Source organism: Fulmarus glacialis, unplaced genomic scaffold, assembly GCF_000690835.1.
Source record: "Fulmarus glacialis isolate BGI_N327 unplaced genomic scaffold, ASM69083v1 scaffold5195, whole genome shotgun sequence".
NCBI lineage: Eukaryota > Metazoa > Chordata > Aves > Procellariiformes > Procellariidae > Fulmarus > Fulmarus glacialis.
In genome coordinates, this window is record NW_009212226.1 from 7,278 (window position 1) to 23,634 (window position 16,357).

A 16,357-nucleotide genomic window follows, 5' to 3' on the forward strand; every position below is an offset into this window, starting at 1 on the left:
ACATCTTCCTACAACCTCCACTAGGTTAGGAAAGAGCAAACATAAAAAAAAGAATCTTTAAAAATAGTATTTTAATGAGCTCCAGCAGCTCTTTTATTTAAAAAAAAGAGGGGAAATATCACGTTCCTTCTCTAGCATTGATAAATAATTAAACAGTACCTATCACTTTAAAATAGGGTGTTAAGACTAGATTAAATCTCAGTGCTCAAAAAATCTTTTCGCATGAATTTTACCTAATATAAAAACATTGAAGTGAGAACTAAAATATCAAGTATGTCATGAATATTAATGGATAAAATAACTACATAGATTTATTTCTCTTAAATAAAAAAATTAGTGCATCCTTCTTTTTCCTTGATCATTCCTGTTAGTTTTTCCTATCTCTGTGTTTTACTAGAGATGTCAATGGCACCAGTGCTACAGAGATTTCCCACAGTTCACCACTGAGCAGCACTCAAGACAGCTACACAATGATCAGGCACCTGCATGTCACCTGGTTCACTTGTACCCACTCCCCACCACCTACCTATCTGCATTTCAGACCTGAACAACAAAGGTCAGTAAGGATCATCTACTAAGACGTAACAAGCAATACAAAGTATGGAAAGCCTACTAACGAGCTCAACTTAAAACCCTCCCAAAGCCTCAACCATAGCTGTCACTGCTGGCTGGCTATTAACAACTTCTTTATTTGCTACAATAAGAAATGTTGAATGGGAAACTCTATAAAATTCAAATTTTAATACTGGCTCTTCGATAGCCCATCACCTTCAGAGATTTGTTTAAAATTGTTAAGACTGCCTTTTCCCTGCTGAAGAACGAGCAACGGGTACAGCAAACTTTTTAAAAAATGCCACAATACATAGCAAGTGTTTCTGCTGCGGGAGGCACTTCCATTAAGACAAATACAATACGTCTGTCTTTTAGATACAGTGTGCTACATACATATTATAAAACAAGATTAACCCAACATTTCAACAGCAGGATGATCCTTACTCTCCATCCACTCAAAACCTGATGTAGTCATTGAGTTAATGGATTCATTGCAGATTTGTTGAAACAAGGGGTCATTTTTTAATTCCTCCAGTGTAGCATCATCATCTTGTCCCTGCTGACGGCCTGGATCAAACAGTAGATTTGTGTCTAAAGTGTTCAGATCGTTAATGCTGCCTGAGAGCTCGGAAGACAACCTGATGTCGCTGGGAAAGACAGATGCAACGTTATTGAGATCTGATGCCACCTGATTCACCAGCTGCTGGTTTGTTGGCAGACTGTCCTCCCCTAAAAGGTCTTTTACAGTGCTGCTAAAATCTAATTGCTGCTCTCCGATGTCTGATTGTGCTTGGTTATCTCCAGAAGAAAAACTGATCTGATCGGTGCTGCTGTTTTTTGTGAGGTAATTTGGTGTTTGGAATTCATAAACTGAAGTGCTGGAATTGATCATATTTTGTGGGTTGGCACTAGGAAAAGCGGCGGATGTCTCTAAAATCTGAGTGAGATTCATCCTGGCTGTGTAATTTGAGGGCATGTTGTTCACTCCCAAACCTCTCACTGCATCATCGCTATCAGAATCAAGTTTGTTTAACAACACGTTGGTTATTTTTTTAGTGTTTGTTTGTTTCTGAAGAGACGGGAAGGCCGTCTGCATCATCACAGTCAACGGGACTGACTGGCTTCTTTGCGCTATGTTATTGGCACTGGTGTCTGCATGGATATTAGCAAATACATTGTGAACCTCAGGAGTCACCGGACTTCCAAAAGGTGTCAGGTTAGAGCGTGGTATATTTGAAACAGGGTAAACAGTGCTTCCACTGAGATTACGCTGGCGATGGACAGCAGGGCTCACGCTCCGGCATCTCAGACTGTTGTTGAGAGAGGAACCTGTTCCTTTGTTGTCCAAAGGAGCAGGAACAGCAAAGCCCTCTTGCTTGGTGGTGCTACTGACAGGGGCTGCCTGGTGCTGCACAGGTGAAACAGGAGTCACGCGACCGAAGTGAGTATCATGGTGGCGCGGCTGAGATTGGTATGACTGGCCAGGAACAGCAAAAGCGTGAGGTTTCCTGAAGCGGTCTTCCACCAGCTCCTGATAGCTCGTAAGGATGCCATGGTTTGCAACCGACGAATTGCTAACACCACTGTAGCCATTATTCATCCACTCAAGCTTGGTTTTGTCGGGATGAGTAGCCATAGGCCGCTGCATTGGCTTCACGGGACTGCTTGATATAATGCTGGCATCATGGTAAGCCATACTAGAGCTGATGGGAGTAAATGCAAACGGGTTTCGACACTCCACAGGACTTGGAGGGACACTGCTGCTGCAGTTCGAATGCGGTGTGCCGATGGGTGTATGCCGGCTGCTTCCTAGAGCACTGTCTACGGGAGTCGTCTGAGCCAGCCTTGAACAAGGGCTCTCTCGGGACATGTTCTGAGATCCAGCGATCATTTCGGAGGTGGGTGTTGGAGTCGGGGTCGGGGTGGGAGTTGGGGTAGGGGTGGGGGTGGGAGTGTGAATCGGAGTGCTGTTGTTATGGATTGAATGGTAAAAGTGCGCGCTGCTGGGATGAGATGACACAGGAGCTCCTTGAGCTGCAGTCTGACTCTGAAGTGCCATTCCTAGACAACCACCATAAGGATGAGAATTATTCATAGACATTTGCTCCTCCATGAGCACCAGCTCCTCCACAATGCTGTCCTGGGTAAGGTCATCATCAAAAGAAAAGAAGTTTTCATTTGACTGAGGGACTGTATGTTCAAACTCTTTCAGCTCAGACTGCAGAGGTAACTGATTTGAAGACTGTGCTTGTATTTGACCCAAGGAGGAGTCCTGGATCTGGTTCTGTAACTGCTGGCTGTATGCATCCTGCTGTATACCTTCGCAGTGCACTGGCTCCCATGCCGACTCCTGTAAGTCACTAGAGCCAGAGTGCCCTGCAACAGTCATAACACTGATATCTTGCTGCTGTTCACAATTCACAGATGCAAAGTCGGAGGTTTTGGTGATATGGTGCCACATATTTGGGTTAAAGCTGCCATCAGATTTTGAATCATTTTCTATGATAAACATGTTTCCTTCCAATTTTACTTTTATATCTGGAGATGATGCTGATGCAAGCTGCTGTCCTAAAGTAGAATCACTGGTATTTAAATTGGTGCTCAAAGAAAGGTCTGTTGCTAAGTTTGCCGCAGCTGCAGAAGGTACAGGTACCTTCACAGGTACCTTACTGGGAACTTGAGCAAGTGTTGCTGTATTGTCACTGTTAGCTAATGATCCAACCTTTGGAGACTTCTTAACACTGTTTGCTTTTTGACCCTCCACAGCATTACCAGCTGAAAGCTGCTCCACCAGTGGTTTCTTTACAGGTGGTACCTGGGAATCCTGAAGTGTAGAAGGTTGTCGCTTTCTTGGACTTTTAGCGCATGTTTTGTCTTTAATCGTAGACTCACCAGTAGGAGGTGAACCGATGCTGGTGCTGGACAAGTTTTGACTGGCAACGGAAAGCTTTAGAATGCTTTGATTATTGCCTGCTGAAGAAACTGGTGTGATCTCATTAGATTGTGTTTTATATTTGGTCCCTGCTTCTTCAGCTCCCTGATCACAGCCCTTAACTGGTTTTGTCTCCACGACATCATCAACTGAAAGCTTCAAGGTTGCAACCTCAAAATTAATTAGTTGAGCAGGAGGCAGGTCAGGGGTTGCCTTTATGGATTTAGACACGTCAGAGCTCTCTTGGCCCTGTACTGAGTTCTCATCCAGCAATGCTTCTGGTTCCATTTTGATCTTGACTGCAGGCGCAGCTACAACAGTGTTAGGCTTGGATCCTGGAGACTGAAGTGAAACAACAGATCCATTTTTGATCTGTGGACCAGTCCTCCCTTCTTCCACTGCTCCTGCACTACTGCTAACTGAAGGCGTCTGTTTGACGGGCACACTACTGCTGCTTGGGGCAAGAGATATTGCTGTCATTTTTACCACATTTAAGGAATTCACATGTGGAGCTGGCACTACAGTCTTGATTGGGCTACTGGTAAAGAGCACCGTCGTGGGAGAGCGGATGGTGAGAGCACTGGTATTTGCTGGCTTCGGTAAGATCTGCGGGTAGCGATGCCGGGCAGAGCGGTCACCAACTGGGCTGGCGGGAATGTTCTGGGGAGTCTTTGGTGACTGCTTGACTGATTGCATGTGCTGAGTGACCACCTGAACATTGAGCGGCAGGACCTTGCTATCAGACGATCCCATAGGACTTGGGGACGTCACCAACTGCCTGGTCCTTGGCACCTGTAGAGAAAGAAAAAGAAAAGGTGTGGCGATGAAGCAAGGAAGTCCCCAACACCCACAGACCACCTCATCCCCAAGCATTTCAAAGGTGAAGGACAACATAGCTCAATACACCAAAGCTCGTGATTGTCAGTTTGAAACAAAACAAGCTCTCCAACTATATACAAGATAATTTCTATTTGTCTGCCCTAAGGATTGGTAGACAGGTATGTGGCCTCAATTTTTAAGGCATGAGGCACTGGTCTACATACTAGTCTGCTCTTCTGCTAATGAACGGGTCATTCTCATACAATCCTTCACATGGAACAAAGAGACAGACATACAAAGGTTAAAGAGGAGAGGATGTGTTCAAAACACTGCTCACTGTTAAGGTTTCAAAAGCGAGTTAAATACAAACCCAATATCAGGCAGAAAAATTGGCTTACCTATTAAAATCGACAACACAACTAACATCTTAAAAACAAATAACCTTCCCCCTGCCGCCCAGTTTTGTATGGCTGAAAGACAAAGATGTTCCATACTACAGACGTTCATGCAAAAATAAAATTTTTGTTGTCACTAAATGCGCCAGGCCAATGAAAGGCAATTTAGATTCCAGATTAGGGCCTCAGCGACCCACACAACTGGCGTCAGCTCTCTCGTCTGGTTAAACTTCATCTCAAGGGCAATTACTCCCACATATAACCTTAATTATTGCTAGCTGAAATTCCACTGTCAACGACTTGAAAGAGGAACTTGGCCTATGCTATGTGATCAGAATTCTGCCTCTGTATCGATCTCGTAACCCGTGGTATAACACAATCATTGGGACAGAAAAGCATCAAGGGACCCAAGCCGCTGAAAGGAAACCGTTTTTCTATCCCACTGACACCACTGCTTAGTTACTGGCAATTTACAACCCTTTCATAAGGTGGTTTCTGTAGAAAATTGCTGGAGAACATTACCGGTATCGGGCTGGGGACAGCTGCCACAACAATGCCAATAGGCGGAGGAGACAGAATTGCAGGACTTCCATTAGATATACCAGTCACGCCGTTGGTTGTGGTGCCTTCTGTTTTCTTTGCTGGAGACTCTCCTGGCAAAGGAGACTGCAGTTTCTGTTCTTGCTGCTTCTTCTGGATCTTACGCTGCAGCTGCTGCTTGGCATCAACAGGAGATGGCAGAGTTTTCACTTGCGGTTGAAAGGAATTACTTTCAGCAGTAGGTATAAAAGCTGAGGGCTGGGGGATCCCTTTTACTCCTGAACACAAAAGAAGAATAATGAATTATAACCATATATACCATGTCTGCTGTAGTGCCACTTCTGTATCTAACCACACAGAATACAGGGCAGGCATCTCCACAACCATTCTGGGAACACCCCCTCCATGACGTACTCCCATCCACTTCATGCTCAAATCTATTCAGTGTTTCAGTTTATTTCCACATTTGTGGCAAAACGTCTATCTGTTAGACAAGCTGAGCATTAGCTGCTAAAATATTATGTACTGGCATCTTGTTTCTAGCAATCCCAAACACCAACTTTTGTGTCAGCAAAATCTAAAAACCAATGCATTTCATTTAACTGACAGTAGAGGGCAGCAGATATGTTTTAGATGAACCTTGAAAATTCAGCAACCTATTATGTTTTTGTTTTGTTATCAATGTCTAAGGCACCTTTAAAAAATGAAAAATCTTTCCAGAAAGCTGTGGGTCTGTGTCACAGAGGAGCAGCTCTGAGCAGATTATATTATCTAATGGCCAAGGCATTAAACACAATACATATTAATATCAGAATGGATCACAACCTGTGTGATCAGGGATAATGGTGAAAGAAGGGCAAAAGAAGTGTCCAGGGAAAAAAGAAAAAAAAGAAGGAAAAGGTGAAAAAACTATGGAAATTAGAATGGGAGAACATTTTTTCTAGAGACAATGCCTTTGCTGATCACAAGCAAGCAAGTGGTGCTTCCAGGGAGAACAGGGAGTTAGTCTCATCCGTGCAGCTGGTACCAATTCCCCTTATAAAATCACATCACATTTATGATCTTTTGTTTATTAACAGTCAAGAGGATTAGTATGTTCTCTCAGTGACCAACTAATCCTGTTGAACTGCCCCTCTAAAAATGCTTTAACACCATTTCATTTACACTTCGCAGGTTTCAGAGTTTTTAAAAAACCTCTTAACTATAAATTAATCTACACCATTTTAGGGCAAGTATTTGGTTTTAGGTACCCAGTACATGCTTAGGAACTGTGGTCTGGGAGCCCACCCTCTCAGCAGCATGTACCATGAGAGCTTGAACAAAGCAACATGTCTCCACTTTTCACAATTCCTTCTTCACAGAGCAGTGAAATGCCCAAATATATTGCAATTACTGGAAAACAAGTAATCTATGTGGGTTGAATACTGAAGGCAAGGAACATTTACGAGAAAATAACTCAACAATTTTTTCCTTGAGGGTAGAAGTTTGCTTTCTCCTCAGTTAATGCACAGAGACACTAGTTTTTTGCGATAAAGAGGAATGGGAATATTTTACTTGCCATTCTAGAAAGAACCTCTCCTGAAATGACTATCCAAGCCACAGAGGCATGCATTGGAAATAACTGCCCTTTTCCTTGAAGGAAACCATCTTCTCTTGAAGGAAGTAAGGGGGAGAAGCTACATGAGTTGAAGAGCTGTACATATACCTAGCGTTCCTTATAGCAGCATGGCAAGCAGAACCAATGAAGCCAAGCAATGACAGGTAAAAAAGGAGCATACAGGCAGCAAAACCTGCCACTGCCACCCGTCAGTTCCAAGTTGCAATAAAGGAAAGAGAGCTGGAAGGAGAAAGAATGTGATCCAGAAGGGGATCACCCCAACCTACAGCCCTGACCACCAGTTTCTATTTGAAATTACCTGTCTCAAGTCAAGAGATTTGCCTTGATCCAAACACATTTTGCTTGACAGGCCTGCGCAGAACTTCCCAGAGGGAAGTCTGGGGGGCATGTTGTGCACCTGCACTTCCCTCCTCGTCCTTGATTTTTGTAATTTACTTCATCCACAGCCACAAAAAAACACTTTAAATGATTAAGTGACTATTTTGAGCATGAAGAGGGAAACAAAGGACACAAAAGTAGATGTACAAACAACCACATCGAATGTAAGCTTTCCCACAGACTGAATAGAACAGGAATTCATCTGATGTAGCAAAATACAAAATAACTCTTCTCTTTACCTCGATCGTTAATGAAGATTTGAAATCGAGTGCTGGAATCTCAGTCACACAACTGCCCCTCAAGCTCTCCTTGAAGAGAGCTCTCCTATCCCTCTGAATGCCCCTCAAGCCCTTATTTCTAATGTGATCAATAACAACAGCACTGATGTGCTTGTACTACCTGACGCTGATCAAACATCTCAGGAAAATTTGCATCTGACATATCAGAAACGCCTGTAAGAAAATCTGCTCTTGAGAGAAAATTAAGACAGACAATTGTTTCCAAATTAGTGCAAGTTATCAGACAGAAATACAGTTACATCAGCAGCCTGTCTACAAACCAGCACTGTACCAGCATCAAACTCCTGATCTAGCAAAGTACACAAATTCAGCACAATTACTCACATGCCCTGAAGTGCTTTAAAAGACCAGGGTCCTCATCGGAGGAATGGGAGAATCACAAACTAAACCTGAGACCACTGCTTATTTTCAGATCTCTTTATCCAGACTACCAGCAAGAAAAGTAATTTGCAGCAATGTGGACTAAAATCACGTAAACGCACACTCAACGCTCAGAGTCAGTGTTTAAAGTTCGCCCTGAAGAGAAGTGCTTCCTCAAACCAAGATGTTATTACTCTTTAAAAGATCCCCTATTTCATCCATTCAGCATTAAGTTCTCTCATTACCTGCTGGTGCCCCTGCCATTACTGTTAAAGCTGCCATTGACTTGGTACCGATATAGTGACTTTTTACAAGGAAACGAGCCAATTCCAAGACTGTATCAAAAGGCTGGCTCAGCACTTTCTGGGCCCATTCACAAACAAGCCGGCAGGCCGCAGAGACAACTTCCTCATCAGCACTTTGCAGCTGCCCAGACGGCTCTGCCCCATCCAACTAAAACAAACAAACAAAGGAGGAAAGGTTACTTTAATTATTAAGGGTCATTAAGGCATGAAAACAAAAACAGAGAGCAAATGATGATCAGAAACACACAAAAAGTTTAGTATTATGTTCACAGTTTTTCATGAAATTGGGAGAATGAGATCACATCATCAGTATCATTCAAAATGAAATGTCTTAACGTTAATCTACTGGTTGCTTCCAAAGGCATTATATGGAGCTGACATTTCTGGAAGAAAAATCGCAGAGTGAATCCTAATATCTGGGCCACCAACAACTGATGCTCCCTGCATCCGGAGTCTTGTCAACTCTGCAGCCACTGTTACCCAGGAACTGCTTCTTTCACTGGGGTTCCTCTTCCCTAGCATTGACTTTTTTTTTAAAAAAAAAAAATACAGTAAACCCAAAACAGAATCAGAGATAAAAAGATACAGCTTGTGGGTGGCAACACTGTGAAAGTCTGCTTCACCTCCTAAATTAGTTTTTTTAATAGCACTGCAATTCGTTCTGAGCTTTACAGAAAAACATCAAACAATGATTCAGAGTATAAGTATTGTAAAGAAAAATCTTAAAAACTACACAGCTCTTCACTTCGTTTTGAAAACTACAGACAGAAAAACAACATAATAAATGTTAATTTGCAGAAATGTATATAAATAAGCAAGTATATATCATACCCCATCTCCAGTTTTATGAAAGTCAAGGTTGGGCAGTGTTGGCATATGTACAAAAGCCTTCTTCCTCAGTCCACTGTAGCAATATGTGAACAAGAATTAAGGTCTAAACCATCTCTGCTTGTTTGTTGGGGGATAGAAGGGAAGGGCAGTAATTCCTCTGATAGCCCCTCATAAGCTTTATTAGCAAACTCAACAACATATCTAAGAATTACTGTCATTAACATAGCCTCATAGCCAGCCAGAATCAAAAGCCTGTAAGTGGCCGTGTTCTTGGGCAGGTCGTTGGGCTTCTCCGTCTATGCAGAGGAGCAAATGATGCTGAATTTCATTTGATGACTTAGAAGAACCACTAAACCATGCCAAGTAGTTTCAATTAGCTACTCAGTATTTAAATCATTAACGTAAATTTGGACTAAACTCCCTTCCTAAACCAGGCCTAAAATGAGATGGAGAATGCATTTTCAGAAGTTAATCACTATTAAAAAAATGTGTTCCCAAATTTTGGTTTTGCTTTATTATGAGTTGTTCTTTTTTGCCTCTTTTTGCTAAATTTCCTGACATTTCCTTCTCCTTCTCCTAAGGGACCTTCCACAAACTGAAGAAGTTTCCTATGACAAGATAAAGTGACGAATGAGGACATTTCTTCCTAAGATTTCACACAATTGGCTCCCCCCATCCATGATGACTCTTCTTCTGTAAAAATACGGACACAAATACCCAGATTTGTTCTTACATTGATCTCATCAAATCAGCACACAAAAATATACTCCCTCCATTATTCTTACTCACTTGTTTATAGGTCTAAAAATCAAATCAGCCTTTTTTCCTCTCCACAGCATTACTCTGGGAGTTCACACACAGTGTCTCTTCTCTGTGACACACAAATCCTTTTCAGGATCACTAATTTTTCACATTCTGTAAACATGTCTGTATTTCTTTTTCCTAGACCATGGAGTTTGCATTTGCTTGCATTAACCTGGATGGAGCATAATTACAGTAAAATAAATGTAAGGAGGCTAGGTATTAAGGTAAGTGTCAGATAAGGTCACATTTTAATCATTCCGAATTAGAAACTGAACTGAAAGAGATCCCCTGGGTCAAGCTACAATTACATCATATGATTTTTTCCTTAAAACTTCTCTAGCTCTATCCAGAAGATCACTACTAAGTTTTGGACTCCACTAGATAATCCAACTCTGTATTTTATGAAAAAATTTAACTGACACATAACTTCTCCATTTACTACTACATGGAAGGTTTTTTCCTCTATGGAAGACAAACAATTCTGGGCTGCCCGCTAGTGCTTAATTCCCTCTGTAAGTGCATGCTTCAAGTGAGACCTTGGCAAAGGCCAGGTCTCACTTGAAGTGAGTCCATATCATTACTGATAGTTTTTTCAGTGTTTTTTCATTAGAGCCTACAAGCACCTTGATGCCTTTTGGCCTTTTAATGCTCTCCCTCCCTTGCTTGCTGCAGTGGCTTAGTGGCAGAACGGAGCAAGAGTCCCCCAGCTGCTGCTGGGGGATGCAGCAGGTACGACATTACTTCACGACGGTTTCTAAGGATTCTCAAGGGAAGGTGTAATTCTCAATTTGGAAAAGACAAAATTCTTGCTGATGAAAAAACTACTTACTTTGAAAATCACTAACAGTTTTTGTATTTTTAATGGAACACATTAGCATGCTAAAGACTAGACAAATTACAGCTCAGTCTCAGAAAAGCCTGAGAAAATATCACATCCTTGTAGCCTTTAGACTTGATTACTGCATTTCTTTCCTAGCAGAGCTTCTTGCCCCTACAGAGAACCACCAGTGGTATGAGCAGACTCTTTTGCACAGCATTTGCCCCGAATTCTTCGCAGTGGCAAAGTTAATTGATAAACTAATCTGTCCCAAGATCTACTGTGTACAGTTCTTCCTGTAACAATTATGTCTAGTTATACTACGACAACATCAGTTTAAGTACTTTAAGGTTTGTACTAAGTTGCAATTAAATGGGGTAGTGTTTTTGCACACCCTCTGGGATGGACTATTTCTCTAACACAGGGAAGGAGGGAAGGAAGTGGATTCCAACTTTAGGCACAGGCAACAAGACTCTGCAGTCAAGAGAGAGAGAGACAGCGCTACCCATCCTAGAAGCTCTTGCTCTGCATTGTCTTTCCTATCTCAGGAGGTCTGCACCATGCAGTGAAGGAAGCCGTCTCTCTTCCTCTGACGGCAGGACAAGCCTCAGATCGTGCCTTCCAAGTCTGAAGTCAGCTTTTGTGACGACTTCCCAGTTCCCTCTTCTCTTTCAAGCAATACTAAAGGTTGAGGAGAGGCAGTTCTATGAAATATCTGTAGCACTGCTTAAGAAGGATCTTTGGCTTTACAACTAACTTTCAAATTACTGGTGTGCACAAGTATAATATAAAAGCAAGAAATGTTCTGATAATTCTGAGCTGTACTACCAATAAAATGTTGGTTACTGCACATATATAAGGCAAGTTCCTTTATTCCAATATCTCTCTTTGCACTAAATGATAAAGCTTCTTTGATTCCTTGCTGCTGTGACAACTGTCAGAACCTAAATTTAAGTACTGTTTCCGAAGTTTTATCTTGCAACCTAACACTACCGCAATTAATAATTTTTAAAGAACATTGGGAAAGTGTCTGCATTTTTTATTTAACATTACTTCTACATTTAGCTGGTAGTTAAGCCATAACAACAGATGTTCTCCAGGCAAATGCAGAAGAAATTACTGAGAAGTGTTCTAGAAAAGGATATTTTGATTTGCCTCTTGTGCCTAGACGACGGGCCTTCATATTTGGAAAGACATTTTTCATGATCTTTCCAAAGTCAGCAGCACTTAATGGGTGGTAGCCAAGATTGTCACAATAGCTCCTGCAACAAAGAGAAAGAAAGCGTGAATGGAATCAAAGTTAATGCAAGAGACCAGCCTGCATGCTAGACTCCATCTAAGGTTTTCAAAGGAAAACACTTACACCCATCCATATTAAGAACCACATTTAACATTAATGAAGCTATCCACAACGAATTGAATGCATTAAAAATGTATAAACAGAACTATTAATACCATAGTTTTTGCCTTGTTCTCTACTGAGTTCAAAGACAAGTCATATGGAGACATAACAAGTAGTGGCATTATCTAGAGCATAGTTAAGATTTACTCCACAACCTAGTTTGAAGCATATGTTTCAATTCACTTATTTTAGGACATAATAAAAGCAGAGACATTGTTCTAGCCAGAAGCATAGCTTGAGTGTGGTAAGGCCTGAAGTCCTGCAGGAATATTTGAAAAGCAGTAAGAGCTTTGTCAGTGTCCAGAAAAAGATTCTGCCTACATAACCTCAATTTAATAGAGCTTAACAGAACTGAATTTAATAAAACATACCTTCCCAGGGAACCAGCTTCACCTTTATAGGTGTAACAAAGACGTACTGAGGACCTAGTCCTCTTACCACTGTACCACTACTGAACTATGAGAGCTGCTTAATTATATACATCCTTACATTCATTAACAGTCCTAAATCAGAGATTTCAACTGCCTCTGCAAATGTAGATCTTCATGCAACTGAGTATACAACCTGTTGATATAGGGAAGTAAAGCAACAAAGGTAATTATTTTGCTAAGTTTACTTATTCTAGTAAAATGGGCACTGTTATTTGTCTTCAGTTCTCAAAAACAGCAGAAGGAATTCTGTTTCAACATCTATTCAGAAGTTTCAACATCTGAGATATTTTTAAAAAATCTCCTTGAGGCAGAGAACAACAATCTTTGATTTCGCTGCAAAACGTGCATGTTCTGGAAAATCACAAACATGTGAAAGCAGAGGAGAAAACCAGGAACTGCTCTGGAAGGTTCACCTACACAGCAAGTGCTTAAGGCTGCACAAAAGATATGAATGCCATATTGCCTTTTGTTCCAGTCTTGTGGTATTTCACAGATGTTAATGCGCTAAGGCCCAAAACATACTGTTAAAGCATTCTCGTGCAGATTTCCTGCAGTCACAGAGTCAGCACCAGATAGCAATGACCTCTTTTCCCCGTGAGAAGTCCTACCAGCAACACACAAAAACAACCTGCCTCTGAAGAGAAGAGGTGACTGTACATGGTCCTGTGTGGGCATTAGCAGGAGAGCAGAAAAAACAATAATTTCATACACCAGGTTGCCTGCTACTCTACTCAGGTACATACATGCAAACAAATCTCTGCTCATGAAGGAAGGAAGAAAGAAAGAAAAAGCAGCACTCCCGAAACAGGTATTTCATTCCCAGCATCACCTAGTAAAACCAGTAACAATTAGCAGTGGCATTTGCATCCAAGTAGGCCAGTCAAAATGTCTTCTCTGAAAACTGTAGCTCTATAGAAAGCAGTATATATTTCTTGAGATACTTCCACTGCATTTATTTTCTCTGTAAAAATACTAGTTATTACAGAGCAAGTATCTGCTGCTTTTACCTTGCCTGTATGTAGGTATCCTCCATTTGGAAAGCACCACCACAAATGTAGTGATTTTGTTGATGATAAAGAGCAAGTTTTATGCTATTTGGTTCTCACATCTCCCTGCAGAGCTTGTGTGCACCCGCCTCCCCCAGCTACCGGGCCACTCTGTCCAAACCAGGAGACGTTGCCTACAACCTGGTATACAGTCAGCCATTAGTCTACTTTCTGTACGGGACATCAAGAAGGTTTTTATTCAATTTATATACCAACATACTTCATTTCAATGCATGTCAGTCACAGAATCTGGATTCTGGATATGTCCCTTTGAAGTTAACACAAAGGAATACTTCTCCTGCCTCGCTCCACCCTCTTAGGAATCAGACATTGCTTTACATGTAATAGATCTCTGTGCCATTTTTTTCCCTTGCGTCTTGTCAGGCTCCAATGGATTTTAACTCTACTCTGAAAGTTCCTAAAAGGTGGGTCTTTGTCACTTACTGATGCTGATTACAGGACTTTAAGTCTCAACTACCATGCAGAGGAGGGCGCTCTGAATTTCTCTGCTACAGTCAGCAGTATCTTTGACTGAAACTCAACAATGTCAGCAAAGCAAAATAAAAAAAATAACCCAGCAACAACAGGATTAGGGACCTACCAATCAATGAACTTTAAAGTTAAAAATTATTCCCCCCCTAGGAGAAAATAAATAAATAAAGAAGAAGAAAAAAAAATAGTTCCTTAAGTCTAGTACATCTGTTTCAAAACAATTACTTGCTAGCAGCAAAACATACAGTTACATGGTCCCCTCGTATCCATACTGGCAGCTCCTGCAAGCTTGTGATTTCTGAGCTATTATTATTATCACATAATTTCAGTTTTCAGACAGATCATCCCATATGGCCCCTCCTCCTCCTGGCTCAGCCGAGAACCCTCCATGTCCATCTGTGGTCTCTCATTGACTTGACAACACGTACCAGGAGTCTCCTCCCTGAAGCTCTTCTCTGTTACTTGCACTCTTGGCACATCGCTGAGCCCAGGAGCTGTTTTGCTTATTTGAAGGGTGGGTGGGAAATAGATGGGGGGAGGGAAGGCCTATGCAGAGACAGGAATGACAATGGACACATGGTTGCTTACATTCCTTTGTACAGAGCTCCCCTACATGATAAGGAGAAAAAGCCTTTTTTTGGGGGGTAAGATCTTGGAATTAAATGTACTCAAGCCACAAAATACACTGGGCGTGCATCTGAATTAAACTCAAAAAAGATTAACCAAAAAGCCAATGAAAACAGTCAGGCTATGCAGCCCAGCTTACATAGCTTCCTGGGCAGAAAAACCATTATGATAAAGAACCTATTGCATGGAAGGACACAAAGATTTTGGCTCACCCAATCCAGCAAAACAACTGGTCTCTAAAAATAGGTTAGAACAAAGAACCTTAGGAAGAGGTAGGCTCTCATTAAGCTGATGAGCAACGCTGGCACAGAAATGAGTCCTAAAAATCAGGTAGGATGGAAACCAGATGTCTGAAAACCATCAGAGAAATGAAATTGCACGTCAGGCTCCCAAGAGCAGAAGCAGAGGTGGGAAACCACTGCTTTAGATGGAGTATGATCAGCTTTTTAAAAGGAATATATAGGTAGTTGCTTATGACAGAGGACTGGACTTCACAACACAATACGACCCATCCTGTTCTTATCAGGTAGTTTTATATAAAAGTACTGGTTAAGTGCTATCAAACAAGATTAGTATGTATCTTGTGTCTTTTACTTGTTTAACAGACATGGTATTGCTACACCTACTGCCCTCTTCTTTGCTAGCTTCTGAATATTCTTCTTCTAACTTGTTGGTTAATATCCTTAACACTTAGTGCACATAATCTATGCATCACGTGGCATCAAGTGGCCCAGCAGCCAGTAAAGCAAGGATTAATGATTTACAGACTAAAGGAAAGAGATATGGGCTGACTCAAAGACCTCCTAATCTATATCAAGTGTATCAAGTGAATCTTCAGGGCACCAAACTTAAATGACTTTCTTTCCTTGCGTCACTGCAGTAGAAGCAAGATAAGAGGACCCAAGTGTTTACTGAAGGCTCAGCAAATCATTTTGTGGGCAAATAGGGATTTTGTCTGTGTAAGTATTGCAGGACTGCACTTAGACTCGAACTCCCAATTCTCTAAACTCAGCTAAATCTACACCTGGCTGCCTCGAGAAGGGTGTTTACTAATGGGTAGAAGATATGCAAGTAAAACTGACTTACAAGAAAACACTGAAAGGATTTGATGGGAAGCAGCATCTATTCTCTGCAGGCTAGACAACATGTTAGGCAGCTCCCCATGAGTTCCCATATTTTCCAGACTGTATTCCCCCATAACTCCCAGAGGAAGCTGGCAGAAGAACTGTGTGTGCCCAACAGAAACACAGCTTCTTACAGCCCAACATATTCTGTCAGTGCAAGCGGCATCACAGCATCAACAAGAGAGGTGAACCAGCTCCCATCTATCTCCTTTCTGAAATTCAGCTGCAAGCTCTCAACTTTCCCAAGTGCTACTGCCTTATATTATGATGCATTTTTCATTTATTTTATCCCTTTCAAAAGGGAGATGAATCCATTCACTTTTATCCAGTTAGAGACGTGAATTCACAATTAAATAGAAGAGTAAGAAAACAGAAAGAAGAATCACTGTGTTGAATAAGCTCAGCAAGAAAAGGCTACTGAAACGTGGAGGAGCTGGAAACACTATCAACACTCGCCACTGATGGACTTGTGTGGAGTGCAAGCTTCTGTCTTTCCCTCTTCATAAAAAAAAAACCCCACACATGAAAGGTGATGCAGAAGCCCAGTAGTTTTGAAAGATTTATTTTGACCAAAATTTACAGCAG

At 41.5% G+C, this 16,357-nt stretch overlaps 1 protein-coding gene across 1 annotated transcript in view; it reads right to left on the bottom strand.

Annotated features, from left to right (window-relative positions):
• Positions 1-536: 536 nt before the first annotated feature.
• The window catches only part of RFX7 (regulatory factor X, 7), a 27,435-nt gene continuing 11,614 nt past the window's right edge, over positions 537-16,357 (bottom strand). Inside the window, exons 4-8 of the mRNA XM_009577793.1 lie at positions 11,796-11,912; positions 9,030-9,114; positions 8,139-8,346; positions 5,221-5,516; positions 537-4,276 (exon numbers count right to left, since the gene is read on the bottom strand). Of these exons, the coding sequence (XP_009576088.1) occupies positions 962-4,276; positions 5,221-5,516; positions 8,139-8,346; positions 9,030-9,114; positions 11,796-11,912 (4,021 nt within the window). The 3' untranslated portion in view covers positions 537-961. The remainder of the gene's footprint in view (positions 4,277-5,220; positions 5,517-8,138; positions 8,347-9,029; positions 9,115-11,795; positions 11,913-16,357) is intronic.